This window comes from Ornithorhynchus anatinus, chromosome 2, assembly GCF_004115215.2.
Source record: "Ornithorhynchus anatinus isolate Pmale09 chromosome 2, mOrnAna1.pri.v4, whole genome shotgun sequence".
NCBI lineage: Eukaryota > Metazoa > Chordata > Mammalia > Monotremata > Ornithorhynchidae > Ornithorhynchus > Ornithorhynchus anatinus.
In genome coordinates this window covers 46,009,321-46,033,167 of record NC_041729.1, presented here as the reverse complement: position 1 = coordinate 46,033,167, position 23,847 = coordinate 46,009,321, and the positions used below count along the sequence as shown (strand labels likewise).

Sequence of the window (23,847 nt, the reverse complement as noted above, 5' to 3'; positions counted from 1 at the left end):
AATAACATTGATGGATAAGAAGTCTCCCATCCATCAGGAATGAAGGTTGTGCATCAGGACCGAGAACCTGCACAGACAAATTTTTCGTAGTGCTAATAGTGTTCATGGCTTAGTGAATAGAACAGAAGCAGCATAGCCTAGTGGATAGAGCACAGGCCTGGGAGTCAGAAGGATCTGGGTTCTAATCCCAGCTCCACCACTTACCTGCTGTGTGACCATGGGCAAGTCACTTAACTTCTCTGTGCCTCATTTATATCCTCTATAAAATGAGGATTCAGATTGTGAGCCCCATGTGAGATATGGATGGTGTCCAATCTGATTAGTTTGTATCTACCCCAGTGCTTAATACAGTGCCCGGCACATAGTGCTTCTAATCCCAACTCCACCATTTGTTTGCATTGCGACCTTGGGTAGGTCACTTCTCTTTGCCTTAGTTACCTCATTGGTAAAATGGGGATTGAGATTATGAGCCCCACGTTGGGCAGGGACTGGGTAAAACCTGATTTGCTTGTATCTTCTCCCCCGACCAGTGCTTAGTACAGTGCCTGGCACACAGTAAGTGCTAAAAATACTGCACTTAGAAAATGCCGTTAAAGAAAATTAAAAAATGCCACCACTCATTTTCTCATCCCTGCCAGTTTTTCCACCAGGGCACAGAGAGCAGTGAGTGAGTAGATTGGTAGGGTTGCAACACATTGTAAAGGACTTATAAAGTTCTTTTTTTTTCCATACGCGACCCATTTACTGCCAAAGTGACTGCAGCATAGTGCCAGTGCTATGCCATATCTGGTTGGTGGTTGCCTTGATAGGCTTCACAGTAGCCAGCTGGGCCTGTCCACCTCTCCACCTTACAGAATGCCTTTGGGAGGGTTTTCGGTCAGAAACCTTTGTCACTGATGACATAGGTCCAGTAGACAGAACTGTGACTAGGATCCTGGTCTTCCGATTCCTAGGAATGCATGTGCAGAGTATAATCATTATTATAAATATTATAAACCATTCCATTTATTGGACAAAGAGCGGGTGCCTTAAGGAATCCTGGTTCTCTGTCCCTTAGGGGAAGTAGCATGACATAGTGGATAGAGCACGGGCCCAGGAGTCAGAAGTTCATGAGTCTAATCCTGGTTCTGCCACTTGTCTGCTTATGACCTTGGGCAAGTCACTTAATTTATCTGGGCCTCAGTTACCTCATCTATAAAATGGGGAGTGAGACTATGAGCTCCATGTGCAACAGGGACTGTGTCCAACCTGATTTGCTTGTATCCACCCCAGTGTCTGGTACATAATAAGTGCCAAACAGATATCACAGTTACTATTATTATCACCTATTCTTGCTCCTTTAGGACTTAGTTTTCCCAAATTTAATATGGAGTGAAACTGGTTTTAAAATTATCACAGTATAGTACAGTGAAAAGAGCAGAGGGCTTGGGAGCATAATAGATAGTTCTAGCTCTGCCACCAACAGTCTGACTTTAAAAAAAGCTACTGAATTTCACCAGGCTTCAATTTCCCCCCTATAAAATGGGGGATAATAATACTCCCTACCTAACTGGGTGCTTGCAGGATAAAATAAGATAACATTAAGTAAAAGATCTTTTGATTTCTAAGAAAGAAAAGTGCTAGTTAAATGAAAGGTAAGCATCAAATTTCCCTCACCCTGGGCATGATTTGTGTTTTAAAAGAAAGTAAATAAGAAAGAGCTGAAGGTTAGGAGAAATCAAGAAAGAAATGAAATCCCAAGGAACTTGCTCTTTTCACTTGAATTAAAAGGTGGCAATTCACAGTGACATAAAAATCTAACGTTGGAATGAAAGAGTGTGATGGAACAGGGAACATGGCTACCAACTCTGTTATTTTATACTCTCCCAAACGCTTAGTACAGTGCTCTGCACACAGTAAGTGCTCAATAAATTCAGTTGATTGATTGAATAGGATGATGTCTGAGAAATACTGTTCTTACATGAAGCAGCAAGGAGATGCTACTTATTAAGAGATCTGATATTCAGGCACTTAGTTGTTGGGATGTGAATTTATAAATGCTTCCATGTAAGTGGGTAATTGAACCCTGACCGGGGGGTGGCACACAAAGCTTTCAGCATAATTATTTGTAAGTTCTAACTTGCCCACAGATTGCTTTTAGCATTGATGGTACTTCGCCGTTTTTGAAAATAAGACAAAAGAGGCAGATAACATTTAAATTAATCCGTGGTTTGTATTGAGAACTTACTGTGTGTAGAGCATTCTAATAAGTTCTTGGGAGAGTACAGTACTGTAGAGTTGGAAGACATGATCCCTGTCCACATGGAGCTTACAATCTCCAGGGGGAGACAGATGTTAAAATAAATTACAGAAAGGGGAAATGGCAGAGTGTAAGGATATGAACGTAAGTATGAAAGTGGAGCCTAGGGTGGAGTGAATATCAAGAGCTTGGAGGGTGGGCTGAATATTATGAGTTGGGGCTACGGTTTCAAGTGCATAGGCGAGGAGAAGGGAAGGCGAGCAGGGGAAAGGAGGGCTTAATCAGGGAAGGCCTCTTGGAGGAGATGCGATATTAGGGCTTTGAAGATGGGAAGAGTGGTGATCTGTCGGATATGAAGGGGAAGGAGTTACAGGCCAGAGGGAGGATGTGGGCAAGATGGCAGTGGCTAAGTAGATGAGATTGAGGGCTAGTGAGTGGGTTGGGGTTACAGTAGTGAAGTGTGCAGGCTGGGTTTTAGGAAATCAGTGAGTTAAGGTAGGATGGGGGGAGTGAGGTCAAAAACCAAAGTTGGGCCTAGGTATAGGCGAGTACGAGGCTCCCCATTGAGGAGGTTAAACTCAGAGAGAGGCACGGCCTTGAATTCAGTCAGAGGAGGAGGCTACATTTCAGAAATAGCTTCAGAGTTAAACCACAAATTTGAAGATGGGGGAAAATCATCTCTGTGAAACTAAGCAGCAGAGGAGCCCAGAAGTACGAACCACCTCTTTGTACAACTTTATTTTTGACCTAGCAAAAAACGTTCCTCTTGAAAAGTAGTCACTGTGCTTAAAAAGTTGTAATTAAGCTTGTCTCTAGCTAGTGCTTATCTAAATCTGCAAGTTCCTGGAAGTATTTTTAGCATTACAACTCTTTTCCCTGTTTTCGTGGAATATAATGTAGAGCTTCTTGCTACTTGGAACATCTGTAGTTCCTTCTCTCTCTAGCTTTGGGAATGGACCTTTTGGGGGCCAGACCCTTGAGGACCGGAAGTTCATTCATTTAATTATATTGGGTGCTGTGTGCAGAATACTGTACTAAGTGCTTGGGAAAGTACAATACAACAATAAATAGACACATTCCCTGTCCTTAACCAGCTGAAGTGACTTGCCCAACGTCTCACAGCAGACAAATGGCAGTGTTGGCAGAGCTGGGATTAGAACCCAGTTCCTTCCATTTCCCAGGCCTATGCTCTATCCACTAGACCATGCTGCTTCATGACATTTCTGGGTGTTCACCATGCACAGTTTATGATTATTTCTAAGCCAACCCGAGAAACAGAAGTTAGGTAACATATCTTTGGCTTGTGCTCCGCTGTGTTGTATAAAGGGTGTATAAAATATTATAAATTGGAATTGTAAGCTTCTTTCAGAAACCTTGTTAGGCCACAAAATCAAGAGTGTAAGACAAAGAAAGCTCATATGATGGTTCTTTTGGCAATATTAACTTACCTATCCAGTTTGAACACAGAATGTATTTGTGGATTACTAATTAAGTTAAGTGTATACTCTGAGATCATTCAGTGTAGTCTAAAACTCTTTCCTTTTGTAATTCCAGATTCTCCTTTTGTGTCAGTCACTTAGTGCCAGTCCTATTTCTGATTCAATCACTTCTTATATCGACAATCACAACAGTAGTGTTTTTCATTTATAATTTTTTAGAAGGGTAAGATGTTTGTTTAACAAAGCTTCGTAATAATAATAATGATAATTGTGGTGTTTGTTAAAGCACCTACTGTGTGCCGGCACTGTTCTAAATCCTGTGGTAGATATAAGATAATTGGGTTGGACCCCTCCTCAAATGAGCTCCCGCCTCGCATGCGACAGACAGTGACTGTCTCCTGCTTCCTAGCTTTTATTAAGGGCACATCTCCTCCATGAGGCCTTCCCTGACTAAGCCCTTCTTTGCTCTTCTCACACTGCCTCTGCGCTGCCCTGACTTGCTCCCTCTATGCATCCCTCCCTCCCAACCCCACAGCACTTACTTACATATCCATAATTTATTTATATATATGTCTGTAGGGAGCCCTATAGGCTGTAAGCTCATTGTGGGCAAGGAATATATCTGCTTATTGTTATATTGTACTCTCCCAGGCACTTAGTATGGTGCTCTGCACAAGTAAGCGTTCAGTAAATACTGAACGAATGAATGAATGAATAGCAGTAGTGATAGAATTTATCAAGCATTGTACTAAACACTGGGAAAAAATACATGGTCCTTGGCATTCTAGGGGCTCACAATCTAAGAATATGACGTGGAAGGTTGACAGCGGACATATAATCAAAGGTGAAACAATTAAAAAAAAATCAAGGACAAAAATATCACAGGAGTTATAGAGTATTGTGGCTAAAGGAGCAGTTTCTTGCTCCTCACTACCAAACAGGGTATTGCTGTGTTTCATTTTACATAAATTGAATTCATTGTCAGATTTGTCATGGCACTTATTCTCATATTTGAACATGGGTAGAACTGAAGAGGAATTAATTTGAGGCTGGTTCAAAGACCTTGGAGCTATGTCCAGAAGGTAACGATGTCTGTGATATTTGAGATATCTAAAGTTCTTAAGGGCTAGCCAACTATTCCAAGAACATAGTAACTTCATTAAGATACTGTTTTGAGAGGAAAGGCAAATTTCGGAGGTCATGGTCTCAGAAATCTGGAGAAATTTTTTTCAGTATTGGCAAGTTACAGTCACAGTGCCACATTTCTTTCCTCTAGTGTAAAAAAAAAAAAAGACTGGGATTGCAACCATCTGGTCAGTATTGTCTTTCTGACTCAAAGCACCCTATTGGGGTTTGTATAATGCTGAAGGGAAAAAGATATGATTGCTGTCTCCTTGAACAACCTTCTTAAGAAATAATCCCAATGATAAGAATATGCTAAAGAGATGGTGTTTTTAAACTCTCTTGGAGAAGGTGGATTTAGAGTTAGATTAGTGAAAAGCAGTGTGACTCTACTGGGTAGAGCATGGGCCTCGGAGTCAGAAGGACCTGTGTTCTAATCCCAACCCCGCCATTTGTCTGCTATATGACCTTGGGCAAGTCACTTAACTTCTCTGGGCCTCAGTTACCTCATCTGTAAAATGGGGATTAAGATTATGACCTCCATGTGGGATAGGGACCGTTTCCAACCTGATAAGCTTTTATCTACCCCAGCCCTTGGAACAGTGCTTGACACATACTAAATGCTTAATAAATACCATGATTATTATTATAATGTTGTTATAACAACAGGCAAGGAATCACGTTGTCTACTTGTAACTATGTAGATATCCATACCCCAAGCAGTTATAAATTCCACATGATAGATGTGTTTGATTTATTTAGCAACCATAAACATTGAAAATTTGGACTATTTTTTAGTCAGTTTCTCACTGCCCGAAAAAAAATGGTTGCTGTGTTTTTCTTCTTCCCTAGGCCTGAATGTGAACCCCTGATAGACTCTGCTCTGGCAACAGGCTGTTGCTGCTCATTCCTACCCAGGATTTTGGTTTAGAAGCCAAATGGCCTTACCCCATCAGTCAGGAATTAGTAATCTGTTTAGGAATTAGTACCCTTTTTAATAACGACCAAGTTTAAACGGTGTCTGGTATTTTCATAGCTTTGTGCCATGGCTTCCCACCCTAAGGGTAGGCGGCCCCTAACCAGTTCCTGCTGTTAAATCTGGATTATTCAGGGCTGTGATTCGGGTTTACCAGTTATTTAGGCCACTTATCTCCTTCCTTGGGCTGCTTTTATCTTGGCCAATCAATCAGTGGTATTTATTGAGTGCTTACTATGTGCAGAGCACAGTATTCAGTGCTTGGGAGAGTACAATACAATCAGTCAGTGAATGGCATTTACTGAGCATTTTCTTTCTGTTCTGTTCTTTTCTTTCTGTTCTGAGCATTAGAGAAAGTATAGTATAGGTGGTAGGCACATTCCTGTTCTTGAGGCACTCACACTCTACTGTGGGAGACAGACATTAAAATAAAATACAGATGGGGAGACAAAGTATAAAGATGTGTACATCATTGCTGTGGGGATGGGATATCTGAGTGTTTAGAGGGTATGGATTTAAGAGCATAGTGATGCAAAAGTAAGGGAGAATAGGATGGAGAGATGAGAAGCTAGTCTAGAAAAGCTTTCTAGAGCAGATATGATTTTGTAGGACTTTGAAGATGGGGAAAGTGTTGGTCTGTTGGATATTAAGAGGGAGGGAGCTTATCTCAGGTCTTTCTAATAAGAACCATGAGCTTTGAAGCACGCAGGTGTAAAAAGAACTAAAATTAGGCCTTTTTGACCTGTTGGCTCTTAAAAGTTTGCTTGTCACTTTCCCCTCCTGGTAATCTAAAACCCTTTTCGCCCCTCCAGTCAATGTGAATAGGTGGTATCTGGGGATTTACCCCAATACTCTTGCATAATGTTATTAATACTTTCTGTGCCTGTCTTGTTGTTTGCCCAACTCACTCTTGCCTTTCTTGGATGGAAAGCTTCAAAGAAGCAGGGTTTGTGTCTGTTTCAATATGCTCTGAACAGACCCCTGTCCAACTTGCTTATTGAAATTACAAAAAAGGTCAATGAAAAATTGCAGGGTGACAGTTTTTAAACATAAGCATTTCCTTGTCTATTGTAAATAGACTTTTTTCCTTCAAACCAAACATTGAACTACACATTTCTCAAGTTTTGTCATAGTGACACAGATTGTAATCATTTTAAGTAAGAACACAGTTCCAGATGTAGTCGGGCTGTAATTATTTTAAATCATTTTATCCCCATCTCTGGTGAGCTAAAGTATTTGTTTTAAGCTTTTGCTCATTAATGAGGAAGCAGGAGGACACTAAATCTGCAACTCATTTAAAGAGGTGAAATTTCCCATTAATATTTTATTTTTGGTTTTGTGCTTTGGAATCCTAGTAAAATTAAAAGTTTAGGTGTAAGAGGGTGTGTGTGTTTTGTGCATTAAGATTTGGCTTCCTTGCATTGTGGGCATCTTTTTTTTTTGTGACTGAGTTGGTTGCCCAGGAAACAGTTGCAGGAAGATACAGATTGGTTGTGTTAGAAGCACCAGAATCGGAGGCCCGTTCAAGTGGACGATAGGTCTGTTTGATATAAAAATTACTGAATGATTCAACGTGGTTTAATTAGCATGCTATTAGAAAACTAAACTGAATATAAGCTTGTGGACCGGAAATGTGCCTGTTATATTGTTGTGTATAGTGCCCTGCACATAGTAAGCGCTCAGTAAATACAATTGATTGACAAGGCAAGAATAAGAAGGGAGCTCATTTAATAGAACATGATTTTAAATGAAAACCTGTATTGAGGGACACCCTGGATTTTTTAAACCTAGGGTTTAATTCTCGGGCATGGGTGAGTTTTTAGAGGGAAAAAATAGTGTTTTAAAAGATTAAAATTCAGACAGAAGTGACTACACTACAACGAAGTTGAAAATGACAGCAGAAGTCCCTCCTATAAGGAACAAAAGTCAATTTAAGATGAAGATGAGGTTCGGTTTGAATTGACCCAGTTAATGTTAACAAGCCACCTGATTTCTTCCAAACCTTGGAACAGTGTGTTTAGGAGCCTGTTTTTCACTGAAATGGTTTTCAGGTAGTTTAAATTGTAAAAGTCAAGAGTCATTAAGGTAAGGTACATCTTTTGTTGAGTAATTGCTTCCAAATACATACAGGCTTCTACTCTTTAACCTTAGAATTTGTAGTTGGGGAGCTCTGAAGATGCATTTGTATCCACCATTTGAATAGCATTCTAAAGCAGCGGATCTCAAAGAATCTTTTCATGTGGGTGCATCTTTTTAAAATTAGGCTAATGATGATCAATAGTTTTAAGACAAAGGTATCTAGGCAAGTAATATAATGAAGAAAAAATGCAGTCTTCTATGAGAGTAGTATTTTCATTATTTCATTGGTGGACTGCTTGACTACAGTGGAGAACAACTATTTATTAATAATAATAATAATAATGGTATTTATTGAGAGCTTACTATTGCCAGGCACCATACTAAGCAATGGGATAGATACAAGCAAATCAAGTTGGACACAGTACCTGCCCCACGTGGGGCTCACGGTCTCAATCCCCATTTTACAGATGAGGTAACTGAGGCACGGAGAAGTAAAGTGACCTGCCCAGATCACACAGCAGACAAGTGGTAGAGCTGGGATTAGAACCCATGACCTTCTGACCCCTAGACCAGTGCTCTATCCACTGTGCCAAGCTATTTGCGATGTGCATTTGTTCAGATCTATTTCATTAAACATCCGTTCATTTGATGCATGGAAAATGTCTATAATTTTGGTCAGTGTTTTCTAACTCCTGTATGTTTTGTGTTTTACATTATGAAAAGAACAAGCCAAGAAATAAAGGGAAAGGTACTGGGCTCTGTAGGACTTTAGATACAAGGAGGGTTATATCAGGCTAGAGCAGTATGGTATTTTGAAGTAGCTACAGAGTCATGAATTTTTAAGCAGACGGGTTAAGGGCATCTTTTTCACTGCTAGTTATGGCACTTAGAGAGGTACAAGGATACTTATGCAGATATGCCCCCCTTCACCAACAAGGGTCAGTCAGTCTGAAGAGGGAGAAACCAATGATAGACATCCAGAGAAAGAAATAATAGGGCATCTTCAGCAGAAAGAATAATTCAACAACAGCAGTACATTACTAGAAGAAAAAAAGTCCATGGATTCGTCATATCTTCCAGGAACAGCTGCTCCAGTCAGAACTGCCCCCATTTTTTATCCCGCGTGGTATTTGTTAAGTGTTTACTATAAGCCAGGCACTCTTCTAAGCGCTGGGGTAGATACCAGCTAATCAGATTAACCAGAGTCCATGATCCACATGAGGCTCACAGTCTTAATCCCTATTTTCAGATGAGGTATTTGAGGCACAGAGAAGTGAGCAGGGCACATGAATGCCAATTCTGTTGTATTGTACTCTCCCAAGCGCTAAACAGTGCTCTGCATATAGTACATGCTCAACAAATATCATGGATTGAGCGACTGGTAGGTAAGGCTGCTGTTGCTGCTGTCCATGTGCATTTGCACTAACATTGGGGCTGTGATGATTCCTGGAGCCTCATGTCATCAATCAATAGTATTTTTTCAAGATCTCTTCCCTTGAGGAGCTTTAGAGTCTGTGGGGCCTGGGGAGGCAAAAGACAGACATGAAAATGATGCATGAATTGTACATTCCAAGCATTTAGGACAGTGCTCTGCACATAGTAAGCGCTCAGTAAATACTGTTGAATAAATGAATGAATGAACAAAAATAAATTTCCGATAGGAGGAAGAGAGGCAAAGGGGGATAGCTACATGATTAAGTGCTTGAGTAATATGACATGTAAGATATGTTGTGAATAGGATGCAAAGTCTTAGGTGTTTAGGTGGTCCTAAAGTGGCAGTTTGAGGGATAATGAGCAGGGGAAATTTGAAATTAATCAGGGAAGACCTTTTGGAAGGCACATCTCCTCCAAAAGGCCTTTCCTGTCGAAGCCCTCATTTCCTTTTTTCCCACTCCCTTCTGTGTTGCCCTGACATGCTCCCTTTATTCACCACTCCACACCCCCCACCCCCAACCAGCCCCACAGCACTTATGTTTATATCTGTACTTTATGTTAAATCTCTTTCCCACTCTAAACTGTAAGCTTGTTGTGGGCAGGGAATGTGTCCTTATGTTTAACTCCCCCAAGCTTAGTACAGTGCTCTGCACATAGTAGCTTTCAATAAATACGATTGATTGATTGAAGGCCTCTTGCAGGAGGTGTGATTTCAGAAAGGCTTTGAAGATGGGACAGAGCCCTGGTCTCCTGACCAGTGTTTATTGAGTGCCTGCTATGTGCCAAGCACTCTACAGGCACTTGGAAGCATACAATAAAACAGAAAACGCTTCTGCCCTTGAGGCACTTAAAATCTAATGGGAGAGTTGGGTGGACCAGATAGTTTATATATAGTGGGAACGTGCAGGAAAACAGATACAACTAGCAACATAAAAATAGACAGAAATTGAATGAATAAATGAACAAATATGAGGAATAAATAACCTATTATATGCATAGATGCTAAGGGTTCTAGAGGATCATGGATATATGAACATTTGTGCTTCACTCCCCATTTCTCCAACAATCCCCCCGCCCCCACTCCCCTCCTTCTTTCCCTCCTCCTCATCCTCCTTCTCCTTTTTCTCCCCTTTCTCCTCCTCCTCCTTCTTCTCCTCTCCCCCCCCCCCTCCTCCTCCTCCCTGCCAGAATTATAGTTGAACCCCTTTCAGGCTCTGTTGGTCTGGGCCCCAAAGATCTAGAAGTTCATTTCAGGCCCCATCAATGCTGGCCTAAAATTTTTTCAAAAGGTTCTATTTTTATTGTGTTATACAGAACTTGATATTTAAATACTTAGGGAAAAATCTCAAATGTAAGTTTAGGAAAGTCCAGGAGTTCTGAGGAGAGTTTCAAAGAAAACTTTATTTTAATTGGTTAAGTTGCGAATTAAGTCATTGCTACAGTCAGAATTCATAAGACTGTATTTTGTATGAGCCAGTTTTCTCTTCTCTGTCACAACTCTCCACCTATTCATACAGCAGTGGGACTGTTTTACAAGTGGAGCAATGGTTACAGAGGTTAACTTGTTGTTCAAGCCTTTCCTTTGCTGAATGGTCAGGAGCAGTTTCCTGTTCTAAGCTCTTGGGCACAGCCATGAATGCCTTCTTTATTTCCAGAATTACAAAAAATACCGTGTCATAAATTAATAGGTTGTAAGGGGCCCACCTCTTCTTGTTTGCATTTCAGAGAGATTTTTCCGGGGAGGGGAGTTTAATTTAAGGACAATCACACAATTCCCCACAGCTTTCTCGTCACCCCCCTTTTCTCTCTTTCCAGTTTGTTTCACACAGTTACCACAGAACCTGAAATGTTGCCAGCAGAGTGCCAAGAAAATTGAAATGATTTATTTCCATTTGACATATGAAGTGGCTCTCTTAGCAGTGGCTCAAGGCAGGGAGGGTGTCTGGTGCTGCTGTAGAGGCTCTCCCATCTCCAACCCCCAACCCCCGCAGTGTACCTCAAGCCTGGCGTGAAGCAACCCTACAATTTCAGCACTGGCTTCCTGCGCAGAGACCACCATCTGGCCCCAATTATCAGATGATTTTAGTGCTGTAATTTTCTCAGGCACATACTTTAAAAAGGTTCGGTTAAATGTTCTAAGGAAGGGCATGGAGGGTAAGGAGAGAAGAGGGAGGAAGAGGAGGGAAATCTAGCTTATTCATGGACCCAAACAGTTCTTACTGGTACAAGTGCTGGTCATGTTGTGGCTGGGCTATTGTATCAGTGTCCTCGCTCATCTCCCCCCTCTGGCTCTCCCTGCTCCAATTCACTACACACTGCTGCACGAATCATCTTCCTGAATTGTCACTCCACCTACGTCTCTCCTCTCCTCAAAATCCTCCACTGGCTTCCTGTGTTCCCCCGCAGAAAACAAAAATTCCTCAGTCAGCTTCAGCACTCTCCACCAACTCTCTCCACCTTACTTATCTGCTGGCTTCAATAAGTACTTCCCAACTCACTCTCTTCCCAAACTGTCCAGCGGTACATTACTGTTGACTCTGTCAGGTGCATCCCTCTGCTCCTGTTCTCCCAGCTTGGAACACCCTTCCTCTCCAAATCCAACTGACCAAATCTCTTCCCACATTCAGAGCCCCCCTAAAACTCCACCTCCTCCAGGAAGACTTCCCTGATTAATTCCCAACATCCAAATGGTATAATCCATCAGCTGCTACCACTTATAAGCTTATTTTTACCCCTCCTCTGCATTTTTGCATATACAGTTGTTCAATTATTTATTTTGCCTTCTCTACAAGTAATTATTTTTATGCCTGTCCCTTAGAGTATGTTTCTTGTGGACAAGAAGCATCTTTTTTTGTTTGATACTTCCCAAGCACTTAAAACAACACATTGCATTGAGTGCTCAATAAATACTAATTCTACTAATCCTCTTTTCAGAAATTCTGCCCCATCTGGCCCTCGGTGGGAACTCATAATTAAAGAAATAACTGCCCTTTCTTGGACGTGCTGCTACCATTTTCTGGTACCATAAAATATTTCTGTTCCAATATTTTTGGGGAAACGGTGGACACTCACTGGGAAGGCCGAACTAGAAGCTTCCAGGAGCCACATTTGAATCAAGGGAGTCCCTTTGGTCTCATTTTCTGGCCTTGGTCTCTCTAGGAGAGATGAGGCCAGCTGTATATGCATATTTTTTAGTTTTGTTTTTCATTTTTTGATTTTGCCAGAAAGAGGAAAAACTCCCTTGATCCATACCAAGTCACTCTCTGTCAAACTCAGTGGTGACTTAAGCATGGTTGAGGACACAGTGCTGTCTGCTACTCTTGAGGCCTTAGAAATATTCTGTTCTGTTCCATGGAATGAACCGTCTGTTTTGCAATGTGTTGCTGGGTATAGGGGAGCTGGGCCAGGGAGTTTGGATGGCTCGGCATATCTCTTCTACCAATTCTATTTTATTTTCCCAAGTGCTTAGTACAGCCCCCTCACACAGCAAGTACTCAGTAAATACCACTGATTGATTGACTGTGTGTGCTGTTGGCAACAGGACCTGTCTTTCCTCTTTTAACCATTGGTGTCTGAGCAGTACTCATCCTGAATGGCAAGAGACCAGAAAAAGTGCTCTCCTGTATTTTCTTGGGAACAATATGTACAAGTGTGCAGGAGATATTCAATGTGGTATTCACGCGTAAGGATGGAATCTCACTGTCTACAGGGTCATTTTGAACCAGTGGACAACCTTACACTTTAGAAGACATTATCAGGTGGAGTATGCACTTGGAAAAAAAATGTCCAAAGACCCCAGCACCATTTGAAAGCGGGAATGAGTTCCTATTTCATTTATTCTAAACCCTCTACTGGTTTAAAAAATGTTGCAGCAGAAAAGCACAAGCTGCTGAAACTCCTCCTGTGCCTCCCCACACAACCTCTTCCCATTCCACCAGCATCATCCTTGGGGCACTGAATGCACAGATGTTGCTATCTCCTCCCTCAGAAGGCACTTGGAACCCATCTCTGGATCTCAGAGAGTCAAAATATGGACAGAACAGCTGTTTTTAACCCATGGCTCTTTTTCATTGTGACAAATTAACAGTGAGAAATCTTCCAAGAACTAAAAAATGAGAGAGCCATTCTGTTCTTAAATAGTTCCAGAAATTTCTTTTCCTGGAGGAAGTGTTGATGCCACCTTTTTCCCGCCCCCCTGCCCCACGCACAGTCCATGGATCTGTATTTCAAAGGACATGTATTTTTGGCAAAACATTTATGTGTCCAGTAACTCCTATCATAAATAGCTGTGATTTTACTCAGATATTGTGAATCTTATGTTTTTTTGTGTGTGTTTCTGTTTGGTTGTTGGGTTTTTTAATGGCATTTGTTAAGCACTTACTATGTGCCAAGCACTGTACTAAGTGCCAGGGTAGATGCAAGATAAATAGGGTAGACATGGTCCCTTTCCCACATAGAGCTCGCAGTCTTAACCCCCATTTTGCAAATGGAATAACTGAGGCACAGACAAGTTAAGTGACTTGACCAAGGTCACACAGCAGACAAGCGGCAGACCCAGGAATAGATCCCAGGTCTTTTTGACTCCCAGGTCCGTGCTTTATCTACTAGGCCCGCTGTTTCCTAGTGTTTTAAGCATGAGTGAATGTAGGGGGAATAGAGAGCTTATTTAAAATGTAAGAGCTAATTCAGAGTTTGAAATACAAATATGATGTATAGGCAGTCCTCAGCCTTTGAGTTAAGACAAAAGTCACTAAGTGTTTCTAAATTTACCCCCCGTTTCAGCTGTACGCATCCTGGTTTCGACATTACAGCACTAACCTCTTTTACATGACGAGTTCTGGAGATGCAGTGGGGTTTGGCGTGCAGAAGCTGTGGAGAAGTGGGAATCTATTTTAAAAGCCTCAATGGGAAAGAAAGCTTAAAGAGGATGGGAGGGGCAGCATGGGAAGGGCCAAGAGGAGGGCTACCTGATGGCCAGAGTCACAGAAGCGTTGGCATGTCCCATGTTACTTCCCATGAAGTAGAATTCAGCTGCCCTACTGTGGCACCTCTCCAACTCAATCTAAAAGGATTAATGTGGCTATGTTATTCACAAGTGATCGAGAACTCAAGAATAAGGTCCCTGCCTAGTCTTGGTTCAAAAATCAGTCTCTGTTTATCACACCATTGCTCTGAGGAAATTGGTTTTTGACCAAAGCCAGTTATGTCATAAGTCTGAGAACTATATAATAATTTTGATAAAAATAAAAGTGGTGTGCTTGGGTACATTTTTGTTTGTCCAGTCATGTTTTTCTCTAGGATTAAATAAACTCCTTGAGGACAGGGAGCATGTCTTCTAGCTCCATTTTACTCTCCCAAGCATTTAGTACAATGTTCTGCACAGAGTAAGCGCTCAGTAAATACCATTGATAAATTGATTAAAACCACTGGAGTGGTAAAGTCTTTGAGTTTAAAAATCATTTCCAACAGATTTTTTGGGTTATTGGAAAATGTTTTTGTAATCATCTTGCACTATTTAATTGACGTGTTGCATTGTTTCTAAAATTTAACCCATCATAGAAGCTTTCACTGTCAGACTAGTAAGCTAATTTCAAATTTTTCTTTAATTATCTTGGCTTGGTTTTCCTGGAAACCTAGGAAAAAGTATTCTTGGAGAAACCCAGTGGTTGAAATGCATTGTATCATGAAATATTTCTGTTCCACTAGAATTTGAGAAAGGGTGGGCACTTACAAGGAAAGTCTAACTTAAAAGCTTCCAGGAGTCACATCTGAATCATGGGAGTCCCATTACTCTCATTTGACCCTCACATCCACTATTTCTCAGACCCAAATGGACCGATTGCAAATAATGGTCCTTGTGATACTCCCAGAATGAAGGAAGAGTTGTCCTAACTCAGTGACTTTTAAATGGGTAAACCGAGGAGAGTCAAGGGATTCTCTGAGGATTCACTTCTGGAAAAAGCCAAGCCAGTGATTCTAATGTTTCTTCATCTTTTCTCTTCATCCAGGAGCACTCACAGTGGGCCTTGTGCGACAGTGTCAGACCATCCATGGACGTGACAGGACATGTATTCCTCCTCGGCTCCCCCCAGAGTGGGTCACGACATTATTTTTCATCATCATGGGAATCATTTCATTGACTGTCACATGTGGTTTGCTAGTGGCTTCACACTGGCGAAGAGAAGCTACTAAATATGCTCGTTGGATAGCATTCACTGGAAGTAAGTGTCCTTCAGTTACTTGCTAAGCCAGTCTAGCTGGTACTTTCATGGAGAAAACTGGGGGACAATTAGGAGAACCTCCAAACTCTTGAACAGCTGCTAGGAGAGAAAAATCTTGACAGGCCAGTGCTTTTTTAACATATTTCAGTGTTTTGCTTCTTGTTCAAATTGCAGCACGGTTAGCCCAGTTTTGCTTAGAAATGTCTAAGTGTCTTTGTAGGAGAAAACAAGGTAATTTTTTTGTTGTTTTTGTGCAGCTGCTATAAACTATTTCCCTGCCATGGGAGAATCTGTCAGATTGGTAGAAAATATTATTGTACTAAGTTCATGAACCCATTAAGAATGGCCAAAAGGATGATGTATTTCTGAATCCATGCACCCTCTTGTAATTTGTGCAATTTGTGGCTTTAATAAACAATAGCAACCAGAAGCTAAGTTGAAGAGATCAAAATACCCAAGAAAAGATGTTTCTTTAATCATGCTAACTTGCTTATTACTCCCTAGAGAAATAAAATGGCAGTAAAGAAAATTTGATGATGTGTGAAGAGGTTAAATAGTAATTATGCTATTGGAATTCAATTCCAGCTCATTGATTTAAATCTAGTGATTCAAAAGCATTTAATATGGTCCCAAAAAGGAATGAGTTGATGGTCTCCTATATCCAAGTGGGAATGAACAGCAGTCCATTTTCTGAGCAAGTTTCAGAACCAATTCAGGGTATTATTTACAGAGGAAATTATTTGTTGAAGAAGAATTTGAAGGGGCTTATATAAGCTTTTAGAGTCTGCTATGTACACTGGTAATCACCGTGACCAGTTCTAACAACCCTGTAAAGGAGCCCGTTTGTTAGAAATTAAAATGAAGCTATAGGAGGAATTTTGTTCCTAGGTTTTAGTTGAAGTATTGGGTTACATAGAATCTGACTCCTGAAATTCTGCCCCTGTACTCTAGGAATTAGTTTCATCCTAGGAAAACATTGGTTTAAAGTAGCAGAAATGGGGAGGAGCAGCTAAATGTTGTTCTCTGCCATCTCTCCCTTTGCCCTGAATGAAAGTGCATTTAAGATCCAGGGCAGTGCATTCCGAATTACAGCGTTTTGCCAACAGAGCAGTTTGGACGGTGCGGGTGAAGCTTGGGGGTGATTGACTTCCCTCTAGTGGTTTCATTCAGCATTTAACAGTTCCCTCGCAATCCTGTCAGGTATTCATATCCTAGGGAACACGGATTCCTTCACGTGTACCGAGCTTAGATTTGCTCAGATGCCAAGGTTACGAGGAGACCATCGTCCGATGAGCACCCTCTCTGGAGGTGTCTCTGTGCCCAACTCTCTTGGAGACACATTTGCTCCCGTCTTCAACTGTCATCTCCACCTGGTCGATGCCCAAGTCTGTCTCTCCGGTCCTGACTTGACTCCGTCTCTCCTGTCTAACGTTTCCTCCTGTCTTCAGGACATACTAGACTTAATTGTCCTGCTGGCACCTCTAACTCACATGGCGAAACCATACTTCTTATCTTCCTACCCAAACCCTTTCCTCTCCCGGACTTTCCCCCCACTGTAGACTATGCCACCATTCTCTCTATCTCATAAGCCTGTAACCTGGTCACCATCCTTGACTCATCACTCTCGTTCAACCCATGTATTCCGTCAGTCGTCAGATCCTGTTGGTTCTTCCTTCTCGGCGTCTCTAGGATCTGCCCCTTCCTTTCCTCCCCGATTGCTACAAAGCTTATCCAACCACTTATCATTTCCCACTTTGGCCTCTGCATCAGACTCCTTGCTGACTTCCCTGCCTCCTCTCTACCCTCTCTCCAGTCCACACTCCACTCTACTGCATGGATTATTTCTTTAAAAAAAAATTTTGCCCATTTCTCCCCACTCCTTAAAGACCTCCAGTGGTTCCTCATCCCTCTCGTTTCCCCCTCTGGTTCCTAAGCTTGTGGTCAGGGGTTGTCTTTATCTACTCTTTTGCACTGTACTCTCCCAAGGCCATAATTCGGTGCTCTGTACATAGTAAGTGCTCGATCAATAAATAATAAACAGGCTCACCTAGTAGGTAGATCACAGGCCTGGGAGTTTGAAGGACCTGGATTCTAATTCAGGCTCCATCCCTTACCTGCTGTGTGACCTTGGGGAGGTCACTTAACTTCTCTGTGCCTTAGTTACATCATCTGCAAAATGGGGATTAAGAGTGTGAGCCCTTTGTGGGACAGGGACTGTGTCCAACCTAATTAACTTGCATCTACCCCAGCTGTTAGTACACTGTGTAGCACATAATAAGACCTTACCAAATATAATAAATAATAAATACTATTAATGATTGATCTCCAGCCACCTGACTTCTAGGCCAAACCCCAGCACTCCAGCCCTGATTATCTCCATTTAGATGTTCCCTCTGCCAGCATACCATAGACTTGTATCAACACTAGTGTCACTGTACCATTAAACAGATTGTATTTTCCCTTTAAGGCACTTGTTGGGACTGATTGCTTGTTTGTTCTGTGATTTAAGATTTCAGAAATTTAAAACTGCTCTAATTTTAAAAGGTCAGTTCAAGCTCATAATTCTTTATAGCCCTTAAAAAGGATGTATTGAGACATAAGTCTGTAGTCTGAAGATCTGAGAACTATAATTCCTTAGAGGAAGATCACAATTAGATTTAATAAGAGTCCCAAGTTCCCATTAACAGTATTGAAGCTTTTCTCCTGTCAGTTTGGGAAACACTCTAATCATGCAAAATATTCAGACAGTTTAATTTGAGCATATTCAATTAATGATCATTCGATTGTATGGTGTGCATATTGATTTGAGTGAAGAAATTATGAGAGAGGAAACTTCATTTGGATTCCAGTTACCAAATAAGCAACTAGAACTTCTGCCTTCATCCGAAGCATTTTTCCTGTAAATATGCTTGAAACACCTCTCAAGTAAATAATTAACACCATCATTTCTCGAGCCTGAAGAAACAAACCTTAAAAAGAATTGGGCTTCTCCCATTGCATTTAAATCAGGCTGGGAGTTGTTAGCTGGGCTCAAAACTCTGATTGTGGCTTCAGATGGCAACCCAGATGTATTAGGCCCTGAGAGCCATCAGTGAATTGATGGCAGATATGCTGGGGAGTGGCCTTTGGCAGCACAAAATGAAATTGTTCAATGCTGACTCTGCATCCAAGTGGCCAAAAGCCTTAAAGCTCACTACAAGAAATGTCTGACCTTAGTAGACAGTTGAAAGGATCCCAAATCAGTTATATAATATGATGTGAGTAAGTGGTTTGCCCAGAATGATATGGAGCCTGTCTTTATGTGGATAATGGAATCTACTCAAATTGTACTGCAGATCCTGCCAAAAGTACGGGTCCCTCCGGCGGAGATCCCAATAGCCAGTTTTGGTATTTTGGGGTTTTTTAACCAAAGTATTTAAGTAGCTGATTGAATAGCACAGGTGCTAATTATTGGATCATTCATTTAAGGAACCATGGTACTGGGGTGTTTATACAGTTCAGTCAGGGAGAGTCCAAAGGCCATTTGACCTTTGGGAAAGTTCTGTTCAAGGAATCTTGCACAGAGATTACTACAGGCATTCTTGTCTTGATTCGCATTATACCAAGGAATGATGCTTTTCTGCCTTTAAAATAACTTGAGCTACAAAGGGCGCAATTAATATTTGGCTCATAAGTAGCAGCATTTATTTCTTAAGAGCTCAAAATATTTTCTTGGAAATAACATCCTGACTTCAGGTGATTTTTGTTGTTGGACAGTGAACTGATGACTAAGAACTTTTCTACACTAAGACAATAAATCATGTTTTTGCCAGAACACCTGACAGTGTTTTCTGTACAGGTACCACATATGTTTTCATGTACAGTCAAAAAAAAAATACGTTGCCTAGCGTTTTTGGAGTAATATGCATTGCGTTGATTTTGTAGAAATGGCCAATGTAAGAAAACTGTCTACCATGCTCCCTCCCACTCCATTTTTGCAGGAACCTGCGGTGCTTTTGCTAGGATATTGTACTAGGTGACAAGTACCTGAGGAGATCAGGTGGCTATGTCTACTTGTCTGAACTTATAGGGAGTCACAGAACGATCTTTAGTTATTTTCAATTCTCCCTTCCCATGTTTAGATAGAATGCTGCTGGGGAATTAGGGAAATTATTCTGACAATGGGCATCTGCCTGAATAGAATGCAGTGTAGTATAGGAAATAGTCCTGGCTTAAAGGAGATACCACTGATAGAGAGAGAGAGAAAAAAAGAGAGAGAGAGAGAGAGAGAGTGTGTGTGTGTGTGTGTGTGTGTACGTACATATGTATGTATGTACTTGGAGAGAGAAAGAGAGATAACACATGTGAAATATTTTTATTGTATACCCAGCTCTTGTAGAATGCAGGGGTTGTGATCTTGCAAAATTCTGTATTAAGGGAATTTGGTATGGTATTTCTCACTGTGGCCAAAGTGGCACACGTGCACAAGCACCAAAGTATTCGTTTCTTCCGACATCACTTCGTGCTGAATCCCCACAGGCTCAAATTTTCCAATCAATGTTCCCTAACTCCTAAACAGTGTTCAAGCTAAAATGTGTACTAAAAATGCACTTTACAGGAGAACTGCATGTACCTAGTCTCCAGGACCTTTAAATTAATATCCCCTGGGTGGACCCCAGAGCTTGAACCCCAGAGAGTCAATCAGTGGTATTTATTGAACACTTAAGTATGTGCAGAGCACTGTACTAAGTGCTTGGAAGAGTATAATATGGCAGAACTAACAGAAACATTCCCTGTCCTATTATGAGCTTAAATTCTAACGGAGGAGACAGTACAAATAAAAATAAATAATTTGTAATATGTAATTGACTTAGTGGAAAGAACACAGGCATGGGAGTTCTAATCCCGACTCCGCCACTTGTCTGCCGTGTGACTTTGGACAAGACACTTAACTTCTGTGCCACAGTTACCTCATCTGTGAAATGGAGATTAAGACTGTGAGCCTCATATGAGACAAACTGATTACAGTATATTTACCCCAGTACTTAGAACAGTGCTTGGCACATAGTAAGCACTTACCAAATATCATTATTATTATTATTATTATTAATTAAAAGATATGTACATAAGTGTTGTGGGGTATGAGGTGGGGCTAATATCAAATGCCCAAAGGTCACAGATCAAAGTGCATAGGCAAACAGAAGGAAGAGCAAGCCGGGGAAAAGAGAACTGCCACAATAAGCGTGTGGAAACTTAGGCTTCGCTAGTTGATTGTGTTGCTGACTTGTCCATCTCTGCCCTATCAGAGCACAATTTATGTTTCTAGTCGACAAAATTTCATTGTTGTTTTTTTTATCACCAGTGACATCTATTACAAAATCACTGATATTTTTGTTTTGTTTTTGTTTTGCAGTGATCCTTTTCTGTATGGCAGCCCTAATATTTCCAATAGGATTTTACATCAATGAAGTTGGAGGTCAACCATATAAATTGCCCAACAATACAGTAGTTGGGTCATCATATGTACTGTTTGTTTTATCCATTTTCTTTACAATAGTGGGACTTTTATTTGCTGGCAAAGTTTGTTTACCTGGCTGATGAATGTCTAAAACTGCTTGACTTTATTTTTCTTTTTTTTTTCGGGAGTTGGACAGAGGCAAGGCATCAGAGAGGTGCATTCTCAGGAGAATGCCCAGATGGGACTTGCTAACGTTCGGAAAAGAGGAATGCTTTGACTTGTTCTCACTATGCACTTTGGAGAAAAAGGAGAGCCTTTTCCATAACCAAATACAGACAACATTGACTAATCTCCTGAGCATATTCATGCAGTCAGGTCTGCACTGTGATAGCAACCTAGTCAAGAAGAATGCTTTGTATTGAAAAAGCATACGGCCCTTTGTTACTGTACCAGTTGGTTTTTAACTTCTAACAGTTCATTTCTGGGGGGAGGGGAGAAAAAGTATTTATGAACTTCATGGTGGACCATAGGGTTGCAAGAGAAGTCCAAGTGGGGCTGGCCTCACTGCCTAGGAAATTAGTATACACAACTTCCTTGTGATGGGAAAAACCTTTGACACTAGAATGGATTGTCACTGCATTTCTGCACCCAGATGCCAATAGATCAAATTGTGTGTGCTCAGATGTATGTTAAAAAAAAAAAAATCCTTAAATTCTCCGAGCTCTGTGTTTAAAAAAAAAAATCCATTAAGAAACCTGTTGTTTTGGGGTGGGGGGGAAATCTTCCTTATATTTATATAAATATATATATAATATATATATATTTTGCTGATGCAGTATACAGTGTGTGTTTGTATGTGTGTATATATATGCACACATATATATATATACATATGAGTGTCTGTGTATGGATATGTACATGTATGTATATGTATGTACACACATACACACAAACAGTTCCTGGAAAAAAAAAACTCCGAAATGCTTTGCTAGCAAAACACTGTGGTGTGCAAACCTAGAACTCAATCGAAAAAAGCCATTTCTCTGAAGGCCGCATAGTTGAGAGAGTCTTCAGTTTACCTCATTCTTTGTAGCAGCCCTTGATTTTAACAGGTTTTTGTAATAGGTACAGATAATCCCATACCTTTCTAGGTGCAATTTTAAGTTAAGCTAAAAATTCTTTGTATGGTTAATTTATTTGTATATGAGGATAGAAAGCAAGATCATGTCATACTTTAAAGTTCAAACCCTAATTCAGGGAATCTGACACTATTTAAATTATTAGCAACTGTTGTACAGGAATTCTCTTTTCTACTGGCTTTGTCTGATACATTAATAATGCATTTATACATGTTCAAGCACAGCAACTTTACCTAGATGCAAAGTTCACTAGTGAATATAAACCCCAGTATTTTTCCCCACACACAAACACTAACTTTAGTCTGCTATAAAAGTTGAATTAATTTATACAGTTTACCATTAGAAAACATTTTGAATTCATCCCCTTTACCAAATACCTGAGCGATGGAATTTTTTTTGAAACCTCATGCCTTGTTTGCTATAAGCTAGAATTTTACAACGTGCATTTATTTACTTTAAGGGCTGTCTCAACTCACAGATAAAGTTTTCCCGAAAAGAGGCGCTGCGGCCAAACCTTGAATTTCAAGTAATTTTCTATCTATATATGCATATCTGTCTCGATCATCTGCCCTCGCACTCCACCACACTGCCCAAAGATGCTTTTCTTCCACCCTAGAACACACTACAATTATTCTCCATTTTGAAGCAGGGGCAGTGGAATCAAGTTTTCTTCCTTTCAGTGAAATGGCAATCCAAATGAACCTATCACAATTGTTAGATTCCTAAGCAGCCAATGCGTCACACAGGCAAAAATGAGTGCATTGTTTTCCAGGAAGCATGATGCTATTGCTTTGCAAGTGTTCTTGGGATTATTGGAGGTGCAGCGGGGAGTGGGGCCTGCCACCAGAGCCGATTCTTTGGCAGAGAATGAGATGCCCTGTAAATTTCACTTGGACCTATTTGCCATTTATACATCCCTCATTGTTCGCACAAAAGTATTTCAGTGAACTTCAGTGTGTGGAGTCATTGTCTTCTGGAGAGTTCATGGACTGGGTCTGTGGAGAGTTCCTTAAGTGTTTTGGGGAAGATGTCTTTTTAAACAATTTTTTTCCATTCCCAGGTTGAGGATTCCTTAGGTCGCAAACGGTCTAAGAGAAAATGAATATTTTTCTGAAGTATTAGGATACCTAGATATCTAGCCAAGTCTGAAAATGCTACTGGACTAATTTTATGAACCTTGGGGATCGCTAAATTGCCATGCCCATTGATATTTGATTGGTACTCATTAGGTTAGATGATTTGCTCTAAAGGTGAAACTCTAGTTATCACCAGTCTACCACTGAGGTAAAGTATTAGCAAAATAATGGTTCACATTAATTTATGCTATGATGAAGAGCTTTTACTCTTTCCAAATGATCAATCTTGTTGTAAATAGTTTCACAAAATATTTCTAACTGGATCATGAGCATGGGGAGAGAGAGTTTCTCAGCTGCTAAGAATTTCCCCACTTGTTTACTTACTTCACTTACAATGGTATATAGACTCCAAGTTTGAGGATTTTTGTTTAGAGCCTATTACCAGAACCATTAAAATGTGTCTGATTTCTCTTTCATCTTGAGGAATAGCCAGGGCGTGAAAGAATGGGGAGGGGTGCACTCCTCCCTCATGTCCCAGCACTGTAACCTAGGATCATAAGCAAAAAACCAGTCCAGCACCATTTTAGGAAGTAGTATGTGAAGTCAAATCTTTGGACTCTGCTAGTCCAAATACTGAAATGAACCATTTTCATAAATTCTATAAATCTATAAGTGAAAAGCTAGA

General features: G+C 40.7%; 1 protein-coding gene across 1 annotated transcript in view; it reads left to right on the top strand.

Annotated features, from left to right (window-relative positions):
• MOSMO (modulator of smoothened) overlaps positions 1–21,100 on the top strand; it is a 58,256-nt gene extending 37,156 nt beyond the window's left edge. The window contains exons 2-3 of the mRNA XM_003430916.3: positions 15,298–15,510; positions 20,903–21,100. Coding sequence (XP_003430964.1) covers positions 15,298–15,510; positions 20,903–21,087 — 398 coding nt within the window. The 3' untranslated portion in view covers positions 21,088–21,100. The remainder of the gene's footprint in view (positions 1–15,297; positions 15,511–20,902) is intronic.
• Positions 21,101–23,847: the final 2,747 nt, after the last annotated feature.